The sequence below is a fragment of the Urtica dioica genome, chromosome 1 (genome assembly GCF_054948205.1).
Source record: "Urtica dioica subsp. dioica isolate 48M chromosome 1, U.dioica_male_clone48M_v1_H2, whole genome shotgun sequence".
In the NCBI taxonomy this organism is placed as follows: Eukaryota; Viridiplantae; Streptophyta; class Magnoliopsida; order Rosales; family Urticaceae; genus Urtica; species Urtica dioica.
The window spans coordinates 3,766,114-3,777,851 of record NC_142756.1 but is presented as its reverse complement, the minus strand read 5'-3'; the positions used below and the strand labels follow the sequence as shown (position 1 = coordinate 3,777,851).

General features: G+C 41.0%; 4 protein-coding genes across 4 annotated transcripts; 2 read left to right on the top strand and 2 right to left on the bottom strand.

The window, feature by feature from the left end:
• Nucleotides 1–1,271: 1,271 nt before the first annotated feature.
• LOC149406501 (uncharacterized) lies at nt 1,272–1,751 on the bottom strand. The gene has a single exon (XM_089629047.1). The coding sequence runs from the start codon at nt 1,732–1,734 to the stop codon at nt 1,291–1,293; it is 444 nt and encodes a 147-aa protein (XP_089485173.1). The 5' UTR covers nt 1,735–1,751; the 3' UTR covers nt 1,272–1,290.
• A 2,390-nt stretch (nt 1,752–4,141) lies between these two features.
• On the top strand, nt 4,142–6,852 carry LOC149406500 (ubiquinone biosynthesis protein COQ4 homolog, mitochondrial-like). The gene is made up of 4 exons (XM_089607225.1): nt 4,142–4,261; nt 4,549–4,759; nt 5,630–6,402; nt 6,492–6,852. The coding sequence occupies exons 2-3, from the start codon at nt 4,577–4,579 to the stop codon at nt 6,125–6,127; spliced, it is 681 nt and encodes a 226-aa protein (XP_089463351.1). The 5' UTR covers nt 4,142–4,261; nt 4,549–4,576; the 3' UTR covers nt 6,128–6,402; nt 6,492–6,852.
• Nucleotides 6,848–8,413, top strand: LOC149406499 (UPF0496 protein At3g19330-like). The gene is made up of 3 exons (XM_089607212.1): nt 6,848–7,121; nt 7,211–8,050; nt 8,161–8,413. Exons 1-3 carry the CDS (start codon nt 7,031–7,033, stop codon nt 8,307–8,309), a joined length of 1,080 nt encoding a protein of 359 aa, XP_089463338.1. The 5' UTR covers nt 6,848–7,030; the 3' UTR covers nt 8,310–8,413.
• Nucleotides 8,414–9,065: 652 nt separating this feature from the next.
• LOC149406498 (histone H4) lies at nt 9,066–9,782 on the bottom strand. Its single transcript, XM_089607202.1, has 2 exons — nt 9,711–9,782; nt 9,066–9,561 (listed from the first exon to the last, which is right to left on the bottom strand). Exon 2 carries the CDS (start codon nt 9,547–9,549, stop codon nt 9,238–9,240), a length of 312 nt encoding a protein of 103 aa, XP_089463328.1. The 5' UTR covers nt 9,550–9,561; nt 9,711–9,782; the 3' UTR covers nt 9,066–9,237.
• Between the last annotated feature and the right edge of the window lie 1,956 nt (nt 9,783–11,738).

Below are 11,738 nucleotides of genomic sequence, written 5' to 3'. Positions count from 1 at the left end.
CAGAAAAACTAGTCTAAGAAAAATTGATTATTCCATAAAATAAAAATTATTATTTATATTAATGTCAACAGAGATCAAATACCGTGTGGTTAGTCTCCACTCTCCATGAGACAAAAAAGAAAGTAAGAAATAATATTTGAGCAAAGGGATAAGTGAATCGAAGAAAAAATAACGTGATGAAAATGGTAATATTGTACATACATTAGACTACCAGGGAAGACAGATATGTTGCAGTGAAATACATAAATACATTAGAAAATGTATGTACAGTAATGTATTATACAAAATATTGTACAAATTACATTAGACTACCAGGAAAGAAAATGTATGTGCAGTATTATACGTGACAAAATAATTAACGCAAAATTAGACAAATGTTGGCCAGAAGAAGGAAAGAAAAGGCTTCTGGAAAACTTACCTTCTCCGATCAACCAGGACCGGCTAAGCTGAGAAAAGTCTTAGCAGCAGATACTGAAAAATGTATACACAAGAAAAGGCTTCTGGAAAACTTACCTTCTCCGATCAACCAGGACCGGCTAAGCTGAGAAAAGTCTTAGCAGCAGATACTGAAAAATGTATACACCATAATGTGTTCAATTAGAACTTTATAGTACATCACAATTAATTTCAGTTAATTAATAAATCAAAAAATTAAGAAACTAACTGACTTATACTTTGGGAATTGTTGCTTATCCAACTTTTAGTAAATATAAGGTAAATAATCAGAGACTTGACGATTTCTGAACTATATGGTTAATTTTGCAGGACCGGGACATGAGTTAATATCTGAAGGCCATTGATGACGGAATACATGGATAATTGTAATTAAAATAAAAAGTTGATCATTTTCATAATTAACAAGCTTAATACCGTAGTGGCATACAATGATTATTGTATAAATTTATCTAGTAACAAACGATCACCTATATACACTATCGCCAAGTTTCCACGAACAGCTAGCGTGTTGTATTTCTATCAATCTTATATCATATGATAATGTCGCTTTAATCTTCTGGGCAAGACACGTTTGAGGTCTATAATTTAGCACAATTCATCACCGAACATGTTGCAGAAAATTTTGCACAAAAAATATAAGAAATTTATAGAACCCAGAAAGGGAAACAAATTAAATTTATAATCATGAACTCCAGTAATTTTTAATCACAGCAAAGACTAGAGACTCTTATAACTGTCTTAAATAAGTCTTAATATACCCAAACCCAGAACTTAATTACTACATGAACAAACAAACAAAAAAAAGCAATGCCAAGTAGATCATCAAGAGTTAGTTTAATTTTGCGATAACCTAGCCGCGACCTTGTGGAGAAGCACCAAATACTTCTCCCTGAGAAATTCCAATTCCTCAACACTCCCTTTGCGAGCCTCGAACTCAGTCTCGACCCATTCCTCGATTTCGCCGCCGCCACGACCGTCGGAGGACGACGACGACGCCGGAGACTCCCCGCGGAGGAAAATTCCGGCGAGCTCGTCGACGGAGGGGTGGCCGAAGGAGAATGGGTTTCCGGAGGGAGAGACGATGAGGACCGCCACTTTGGCGTCACACGTCAGACAGAGCTGAGCCGCTTTGTTGAACAGCCCTCTCCGACGCTTCGAAAACGACACGTAGCACTTGTTCGAGACTTGCCGGCTCACCCTCGTTAAGTTGCCGTTTTTCTTGCTGTCATCGTCGCTTTCGTAAGCTCTCTTGTTAGAGTTCGGCAATGTTGGACTCATCGCTTCTTGAGTTTCTATGATCATTTTCTCTCTTCTTATTCTTTAGTTTAAGCTAATGAGGTAATTTTTTCCCTTTTTATATAAGTAAACAGCGAGAGAGAGAGGCTGAAATAGGAAAGTGTTGTATAGAGAAGCTGAAATAGGAAAGTTTTGTTTTTGTATTATTACTGTATTTATTTAATTATTTCCTTTGTCTTGTTTTTTCATTCTGAATTTCTGATTACTGATTAGTGTGTAACTGTTATAACACGTTATTAGTTAATTGTCGCTGACAAAACTCTCCGTTTTTACAGCGACGGAAATAAACAGAAAGATTTGGTTTTGTTATACATAAATTTTCGAGAAGTGCTATTCAGCACGAATAATGCAGTAAGCATAAGGAGAAACGAGTGAGGCGTTTTGTCCTTTAGTGTGTCTTTTCTCTCTATTTTTTTTCTAGTCCAAGTTGTGAGGTTGAGTTTTTGCTCTGGTTCTGTGCTGGGGTTCTCTGTGAGGACCCGTTTAAGGTTTTGTTCTGGTTTTGAGCTAGTCTTCACGATTAGGATCTGTTCTGGGGCATAGTGCAGGGAAACACAAGAGGTTTCTTTAAGGAATTTTGGGGAAACAAGGGAAACACGAGTGGGTTCTTGTTTTTAGACTATGGAGAGGGACAAACATGTTGAAGAGGAACTGGTGGTGTACACAACATCTGTTCTGGCTTCGAAACTGATGATTTCGGAAAGAACTGACGCCGACGGCGAAAGAGAGACGACCCAACTTCTGGCAGGGAAGATCGTCTCGTCGAATCCGGTGGGGGTTCGTATGATATATGATGTGTTTATGAATGTGTGGAAATGTAAGAAATGATGGGTCGTGAGGGAGTTAATGCCGGGTTTACTCAGGTTCACTTTTGGAAACATGGAAGATCAAGGAGCGGGTGCTAGGAGGTAGATCATGGAAGATCAAGGTAGCGCAGCAGCTTTTTGTAATCAGCACCTTTTGGGTTCGTTTGAAAGGTCTTCCTCCAGGATACATGAATATCTCGAGTGCCAAAGAGTTGGCGCCGATGATCGGTAAATTTATGGGTTTCAACGGAAGGGATAGTGATGAGCTAAGATTGAGAATCTTGGTGGATACAAGAAAACCCCTATGTGCGGGGTTCTTTCTCGACCGTGGTCCGTACCCGCCGTTGCGGATTCAAAACAAATATGAGAATTTGGGGCGGTTCTGTTTCGTGTGTGGTGTGATTGGTCGTGAGTCGTGACAACGAGGAGATACAAATATATTGTGGCACAAATTTGAAGATGTGGAGAAATAGGTGATAGGTTATCTTGGTTGTTTTGTACGGAGATACAAAGACTCGACGGATTCATAATACGTCAAGAATGTGATGTGTTTGGACTTCTAGGAAAAATAATGAGATAGCTGATGTGATAGCAAGAAAATGTAAATCTGATTGAAGATTTAAGGATTAAGAGAAAATAAAGAATCTGAATAATGATACGTAAAGAGAAAATACAATAATCTGAGTATATAACCTTAGCGCAACCAAATAATAAGAGACTGAAATAATGACAAATACAACAATGACAAATATACTATGTTAATATCCCATCAAACTCACGATGCTACAATAATAAATATTGAGAGTTTGTCAGCTAAGAAGCGGAAGCGCGAAGTGGAGTGAGCCTTCATGAACAAATCAGCCATCTGAAGCGACGAGGGAATATAAGGCAATGCGATCATACCAAGCTGTAAATGATGACGAGTGACATGGAAATCAATCTCAATATGCTTGGTTCGCTCACGAAAGACCGAGTTACGAGCAATCTGGATGACACTCTGACTGTCACAGTATAGTGGCATGATGAGAAGTGACACCCAGATTAGCAAGTAATCAACGTAACCAAACAATATCACATGTAGTCATTGCCATAGCGCGATACTCAGATTCAGCGAAAGAGCAAGAAATGACATCATATTTCTTGCTCCTCCTAGAGATAAGTGAATCTCCAAGAAAAACTCAGAATCTAGTGGTGGACTTGCAATCCGTAGGATCACCACCCCAATCAGCATCAAAGTAGGCACGCAACTGTACCGAAAACGAGGAAGGAAACAATAAACTTTGAAACTAAGTACCACTAAAATACCTAAGAAAGCGAAGAACGATAGCCCAATGAACTGTAGTAGGGATAGTGACAAACTATTTATATACTCAAAGTTTTTTTCTTTGGCAAAAATACCACATGTTACGTTATAGTGGGTCCGTTACTACTCGAACTGTTAAGTTCAAATAAAAATTTTAATGACAAAGTATTTATGTGCAACTAAATTTGAAATTTTGAGTATTTTTACTCAAAGAAAAAAGAATGAATATATAAGTAGTGTCTAAACATTAACATTAAGTATTTTTGCCGCATTTCCCTTCGATTAATTACGTTGCTTACTCATTTTTTTTTTCTCTTCGTCACGCTCGAACCCAACCTCCATTCTTTCGGCCGGCAAACTCGCGAACTCTTTCCTTTGGCTGTTTGCCTTCTCTCTCAAGGTCGGTCTGCTTAGAATTTGATGAAAGTGTACATGATTTCATATACATATAGATACAGTTATTCCCGCATCGCAGATTTTGTTCATATGATTCCAGATATTTTTTTTTTTGTTTAGAGAAAACGTGTTGTTTTTATCTCCCCATGGTTGATTAAATTTCAATCTCCCTCTCGATCTCTATGTTCCGATCTCATTACCGGCTCCACAAACCCCTTCGGAATGCGTTTTGATATTATTCTTGTGTCCGCAAACTGTTTGTTGAAATTCCTGTGTAAACTTTCGTTTCAGCGTCAATCTTGTTCGATCGACAATCCCGATGATCGGAGGGGCTAGAGTGCGGCTGAACACGTGGCAGCAGGCGGCGGTGGCGGTCGGATCGGCGGTCGGAGCACTGTTGGATCCGAGAAGGGCTGACCTCATCGCGGCTCTTGGAGAGACCACAGGAAAACCGGCTTTCGAGAGAGTTCTCCAGAGAATGAAACAGAGCCCAGAAGGCAGGGTAATATACGATTCTCTCTCTTTTGTATTTGGCAAAGGATTGTGATCCTTGTTTCTTAGAACGCAAGTTATTTCAAAGATATAGTTTGACACGCCCAAGTTTGGTTTGGTGATTTGGTTAGCTAGGACTTAGTGAGGCAAAAGCGCATGTGTTTGAAATTAAACCTGTTGTGGTTGGAATTATCAAGTAGTAAAAATTAAATTAGTTTTAAAATTTCTACTTCTTAATGGGGCTCACACTCGCTCAAATAGTGATATCCCGGCACAATTCTCTGAATCATCATCGGAGCTCGCATTAATTCGTTTCATTACTCGATAATCTCACAACAAGTGAATACAAGTATAGGGACTTTTTCCTCACCAAGTCTTTGATTAAACCAGCTCACCAAATTAGGAAGTATTAGAAATGGACAAATATAAAATTTTGATAGCCCATGCATTTGCTGGAGATCTCGTCACAAACTACCTTATAATCCGGTTTTGTTAGGGTCAAACAGGCCTGATATCCTTAGTTTGAACTTTGAATCAAGGATTAATTAAAATGCCGGGTGTTGTTGGTTCAATTTGACAAAAATTCCGACAGAACTTAAAATACCGAGTCGAAAGTTTTCCGTACTTTCTGAAAAGTTCTCGAATTTCGAACTTTCGGTGAACAAGCCTGTACTTTTTTTTTTTTTTAGCTTTTCGAAGCCAGTACCCAAAGGGAAAAACAAACTCGGTGGCATTTTAAATTCTGATTCTACTACGATATCAGAGCGACCTGTTTACAGACTAGTACAATAAAATTCTCTTCGCTCGTGATTTCGAAAACACAGTAAAAACAAACTGAGACCTTTTTCTGTTTTGTTTTGTTTTTGCTTTTGTTCGAAAGGCGATACTAGCAGAGCGACCGCGTGTGATATCCTCTGAGGTAGGGCACGCGTGGGACCTCCCCGAGCACACGTTCGGCGGGGCCTACGCGCGGTTCATGGGGTCGAGGAACTTCTCTCCCGACGAGAGGCCTCCGGTGAGGTTCATGGAGTCGGAGGAGCTCGCCTACGTGGCGACCCGGGCCCGCGAGGTCCACGACTTCTGGCACGCCCTCTTCGGCCTCCCCACCAACCTCATCGGCGAGTCGGCCCTAAAAGTCATCGAGTTCGAGCAGATGTACCTCCCCATGTGCTTCATGTCCGTCCTAGGTGGCACCGCCAGGTTCAACGACGCTCAGAGGAACTTGTTTTTCCGGCACTATTTTCCGTGGGCCGTCCGGGCCGGGGCCCACTGCACCGACCTCACGTCCGTTTATTACGAGCGGCACTTCCAAGAGGACTTGGACGATGTGCGGAGACAGTGGGGGATAATTCCCGCCCCGGTCCCTGCCAAATCTTGAAATTTTTATTTATAAAAAAAAAAAAATAAGAATGATGTGGTTTTTGAGTTTACGTGCTCATGCTCAGCTATGTGTTTCTTACGTGTTCAATTGTTACCGGAGGCTATGTAATGTAAGCGTTTTTCTGTGCATAATTTTGAGGCTTGCAACGTTGAAAATAGTGTCTAGACCGGCGATCCGAAGAGCTAATCCAAGAAGAGTTCGGGGAGACGTGTAATTTCGATGTGGGCGATGCAGTTGACAAGTTAAAAAAAGATGAGAATATTATTTTAGAGGTAACATCATTTGATAGGCGAAAGCGAGTTATAGAATTTGTATCATTGTATGTATATATATTTACAAAGTTGTAATGTATGTATGTCAGGATGGCAATGGGAGTTATTCATGTGTTGATTTGAAGAAAGCTAATGAGAAATTGGTACCACGGAGGAGGTGGTCAAAGGGGGCTTTGCGTTGAACCTGCCTACCTGAGGACCAACTAGAATCTCTTGAGAAAACCAATTATTTACTTTAATGGTTCATAATCATTTAGAAATGTAATGTAATTATGTAAACGAACAAATGTAAACTCTGATTATTTTTGTTGCTGTAACATTAAGCATGGCATGGAAGAACTTTAAACAAGCCCAGGCTCAGGAGTTCAATTGGGCTATAGATTGGGCTGGGGCCCCCAAAATGGGAGTTGACAAAATAGTAAAGTATTCGGAAGTTGACAAAAAAAAAAATTCGGAAGTTGACGAAAAAAAAAAAGAAGAAAAAATGTGGGGAATGGAATGGTGTGGAAGGGTCGAGCTTGCTTCGCAAGCTGCTTCTTCTACAATCTCTCTCTTACTCTCCTCTCTCTCTCTCTCTAGTCATATATATAGACTTCGATCCAAACACTAATCAAACAATAAAAAAAAAATGGCGCGTTGTCTTTCTCTGGGGGTCTACGATACTTACTCGCCGTCGTCCACATCGCCACCGCCATCGCCATCGCCATCGCCGGAGACAGGTACGCTCGCAATGCTATGCAAAATCCTTTGTCGATTGCGAAATAGGAAAGAATGCACGCCAAGTGTTTGCGTAATTGCCGTGACCCAGGAACAAGTTCGATTTCGAACATCGCTCGCCTGGAGTACGAGGCAGCGGTGGGGTCGAGATCATACAACGAGATATGGCACACGATTCACCGCCACGATCACGATGAAGATGACGCGGATCCGGTGGTGATCCAGCCGGACGGAGAGTGCGTGGAGGGCGTGATGAACAGGGTGAAGCCCGGGTCTCTCTCTCGCATCGCCTCGTCCTTCTTCGAGCACAGCGAGACCACTGCCCAGCTCTGCCTTGACCTCCACCGCAGCGTCGCCCGGGCCCGCATCGCGTACGCCCCGCTCCAGGAGCTCCACGACGAGCTGGACCCGGAGTCGAGCCTGAGCGAGGCCCAGTGCGAGCACGCCTTCCGAGTCTTGGCCCAATTCGACGCAGCCGACGAGCCCTTCCCGTCGGAGCGCGACGAGTTCCAGCGCCTGCGGTCCAGCTTCTCCGAGCTCAAGGCCGACGTGCGGGCCCGGAGACGGAGGCTGTCCAGGTGGCAGGCGGCGATGACGTGTCGGGGACGGAGAGTGGGAGCAGGGGCAGAGGCGGAGGAGGAAGTGGAAGGGGCGGTGGGGAAAGGGACTTTCGTGGCTCACGATCTGCAGACGATAGAGTCGTTGGTGGGAGTGGTGGAGTGCGCCGTAGAGGAAGATAGGCACGCCGTGCGATTGGCTCTCCTCCAGAGGGAGAGGCATCTCCTACAGGTGGTCCTCAAGCAGCTACGGAACACCAACGCCACTCTGCTGACTCAGCTCAAAGATCTCGACGTGCACACCTGCCACTGCATCAACATCATCAACAAGGCTCGATCCCAGCTCCTCCAAAACATTTACGACACTCAAACCAGTATCTCTCTCTCTCTCTCTCTCTCTCTCTCTCTCTCTCTCTCTCTCTCTCTCTCTCTCTCTCTCTCTCTCTGTGTATTGTGTATAAGACGTGTGTGTAACGTGTGGCAGTGTTGTTGGGGGAAGGGCGACTCAATCACCAACGAATGCATTCACACCGGCGGATACAGATTGGACTACATAATTCTTATCATCAATGGGGAGTTTTGATCACTCAATTAAATGTAAATGTCAATAAATTTTGTATTAGAGCACCATAGATAGGCATTGATTTATTTTCTCAAACCATTTGTATAAACCGAAAAGTGTAGAGGTGATTTATACTCATTTTTACAAAGACAGAAAATAAATTGTCCATTGGTTCCTGGCACTTGCCCTCAAAACATAAAATAGAATAAATTGTGTTGTTAATTTTTGAAATTCAAGCTTCTCAAACAAAAACAAAAAAAACAATTTGATGTCTGCATAATCGATTTTTTTTCTCATGCCTCTCACCCTACCTAATTATCACTATGTTTTTTTTTCTTTTCGTTTTCCTATTTGTTCAATGCTCTTAATTATTTCTACATGTTAACTACATACTTGACAATAATAAACAATTTATTTCCTCTCCCATGCGACCACATTTGATTGGCATCTCCTACGCTAATAACGAGATCTACAATGAAATTTCTCTTATCTCCGACATATTGAAATGAACAGTTATATAGGCAGTTTAATATTTTCCAATTAGGCTTACCCAGCATCTTTACATCCCATTCTATGCTAGCAAGGATTATAGTTGTACTAGCAATAACAGAAGCACCATCTTGATCATTTCCCACTTAGTTTCTCAGCACAAGAAATCTAACTCTATTTTAAACATTCCAAGTTCCAACAAGTTGGTTTCGAAAAGTTTGAGATTTAGCTTTAAAAATACTAAAATTCACATTTCTTCAGAGAATCAACCAATTTCTTTGTTGGCGTACACATGTTACAAGAGACGATTGGCCCTTTGATATAACCAAAACCACAGAGAAGCAAAACAAATCTGATTTCATTTTAGTCCGGTTCGGAGTTTCACAAACAGTAACAAATAATATCAGCCAAACGATCTAACTAAGGTAAATTAAAATCGACGAGCGAGAACCTAAAACGCAGCCAATTTACAGACATTTCAAAGGATAGGCCAACAAAAAGCTCCAAACCCTAACCGCCGAAGCCGTAGAGAGTACGGCCCTGCCTCTTGAGCGCGTAGACGACGTCCATGGCGGTGACAGTCTTCCGGCGAGCGTGCTCAGTGTAGGTCACGGCGTCTCTGATGACGTTCTCCAAGAAGATCTTGAGGACACCGCGGGTCTCCTCGTAGATCAGGCCGCTGATTCGCTTCACTCCGCCACGGCGAGCCAATCTCCGGATCGCCGGCTTGGTGATTCCCTGGATGTTATCGCGGAGAACCTTACGGTGACGCTTTGCTCCTCCTTTCCCAAGCCCCTTCCCTCCCTTTCCTCGTCCAGACATCTTCTCTGATTCCTGTATCATAAAATTCAAAATCACGTTTCAGATTTCAAATCCCTAAAATTCGATGCCTACAGTAGAAAAAACTAGAAGTCTGAATCAGACGAATTTCGAATTGATATAGAAGAAAAATATGAAGGAAAAAAAGAAAATATTATTCGAACCTGTTTCAAAGAGTACTGCGAATTATGAGCAGGGTCAGAGTTGTGCTTTGGAAGATTTGTGAGGAAGTGAATGTGATTAGGCTCATCAAGGATTTTGGGTATATATACTGATGTATTACAGGAGTGCAAGTTTTATGGCAATCCACAATTTTGATGTTTGAAGCGGTTAAGGCCGTCCATGATTAAATGAACCGCCACGATTGTCCAACTAGGTTTTGCACGGATCCGTGACGTGGCGATGAACCAAAGTTGCTTTCCCGCTTTTTCGCATTTTTTTTTCCCCGCCCACCCGGCTAATTTCTAACTCTAGATAAGCTTCCCTCTTAAGTCTTAAGTTGAAGAGAATTGAATTTCAGCCATGAGAACTTATCACAAATAGAAATTTTGGAGGACATTATACTAAAATTCTCTGTTTTAAACTTATTTGTGCTACTAGGGCAACTCCAACCCATTTCTTATATTTGGTGTTAATTCAACACAACTTTTACGTTGATTTAGCACCAAATTTTTTTCCAACTCCAACCACGACACCAAATTTCACACTAAAAATATTATTCACCATTATTATATTATTAAAATAAAACAATCTCTTTATTGATAAATCTTTCAATAAATAATTATAATGGTGATATTTTTTAATTAAGTGATTAAAATAATTTAGTACTTACCAATATTTAACAAAAATTAAGATAAATAAAAATAACATTACTAAAAATATTACATTTAAGTAATTCAACATAAAAACATACATTTGAAAGATATATTACATCGTACTAATTATCAGAATTAGTATATTCATTCCACAAGTGCTCAATTAATGCATTTCAAAGTTCAATATGAGCGTCTCTGTTCATGATTTGTCGGTGTCGAGCTAAGAATTGTTGAAATCGGACATCTTCATCGTCTGTCATCTCAACTTCAGCATTTGGAACTTCGGCTCTTTCTTCAATGGTTGGATTAACATCGCGTTCATCTTCTATTATCATATTATGTAAAATAATACAAGATGTCATGATATCATGTAACATTTTCTTACTCCAAAAGTGGGATGGTCCGGTCACAATTGCAAATCTTGACTTCAACACTCCAAATGCACGCTCCACATCCTTTTTATATGCTTCTTGCTTCATTGCAAATAACTTTCATTTGGACCACGTGGATCGTGAATAATTTGAACAAGGGTCGACCTTTTTGGGTATATGCCATCAGCTAGATAATAACCCATGTTATATTCTTTTCCATTAATGACATAATTGGCCGGTGGAGCAGTACCCTCAGCAAGATTAGTAAAAAGATGAGATGCCTCTAGCACATTAATATCATTATTAGATTCTGGTAGACCGAAGTATGCATGCCATATCCAAAGATCATAATCATCTACAGCTTCTAGAATAATCGTAGGAGATCCACTACGTCCAGCATATTGACCTCCCCAAGCTGTTGGACAGTTTTTCCACTTCCAATGCATACAATCTAAACTACCCAACATACCTGGAAATCCTCGACGCTCATTAATGTGGAGAAATCTTGCAACGTCAATAGCATTAGGTGCTCGAAGATAATGGCCTCCAAACACCTCGATAATAGCACGGCAAAATCTCTTCAAGCATTCCAAAGTTGTGGACTCGCCTATTTTGATATACTCATCGGTGGAGTCTTCCGGTGATCCATATGCCAATATTCGAAAAGTGGCTGTTAGTTTTTGCAAACTAGATAACCCGAGTTTACCGAGTCCATCTCTTCGTTGGACAAATTAATTGTCATGCCTTTGCACAACATCATGAATTTGAATAAATAATGCTCGGCTCATTCGAAATCTTCGTCGGAACATTATCTATGGGAATCGAGGATTCTCTGCAAAATAGTCGTTGAAGAGATTGTGAGCGGCTTGTTCCCGATCATGGTTGATAACGATATGACCATGAATAGATCCACGATGAGAGCCTTCGGTATTTAGCATACGATTTAGCATGAAATTGTTATTTTTAGTAATTTGAGATATGACTTTGTTTTCTAGATCTTCATAAA

Excerpts from the sequence above, each read along its gene's own strand:
- LOC149406501 (XM_089629047.1), bottom strand. The coding sequence starts at position 1,734 with ATGAGTCCAACATTGCCGAACTCTAACAAGAGAGCTTACGAAAGCGAC.
- LOC149406500 (XM_089607225.1), top strand. The coding sequence starts at position 4,577 with ATGATCGGAGGGGCTAGAGTGCGGCTGAACACGTGGCAGCAGGCGGCG. Across the intron at positions 4,760-5,629 it reads AACAGAGCCCAGAAGGCAGG|GCGATACTAGCAGAGCGACC; the intron begins GTAATATACGAT and ends TTTGTTCGAAAG.
- LOC149406499 (XM_089607212.1), top strand. The coding sequence starts at position 7,031 with ATGGCGCGTTGTCTTTCTCTGGGGGTCTACGATACTTACTCGCCGTCG. Across the intron at positions 7,122-7,210 it reads ATCGCCATCGCCGGAGACAG|GAACAAGTTCGATTTCGAAC; the intron begins GTACGCTCGCAA and ends GCCGTGACCCAG. Across the intron at positions 8,051-8,160 it reads CATTTACGACACTCAAACCA|TGTTGTTGGGGGAAGGGCGA; the intron begins GTATCTCTCTCT and ends AACGTGTGGCAG.
- LOC149406498 (XM_089607202.1), bottom strand. The coding sequence starts at position 9,549 with ATGTCTGGACGAGGAAAGGGAGGGAAGGGGCTTGGGAAAGGAGGAGCA.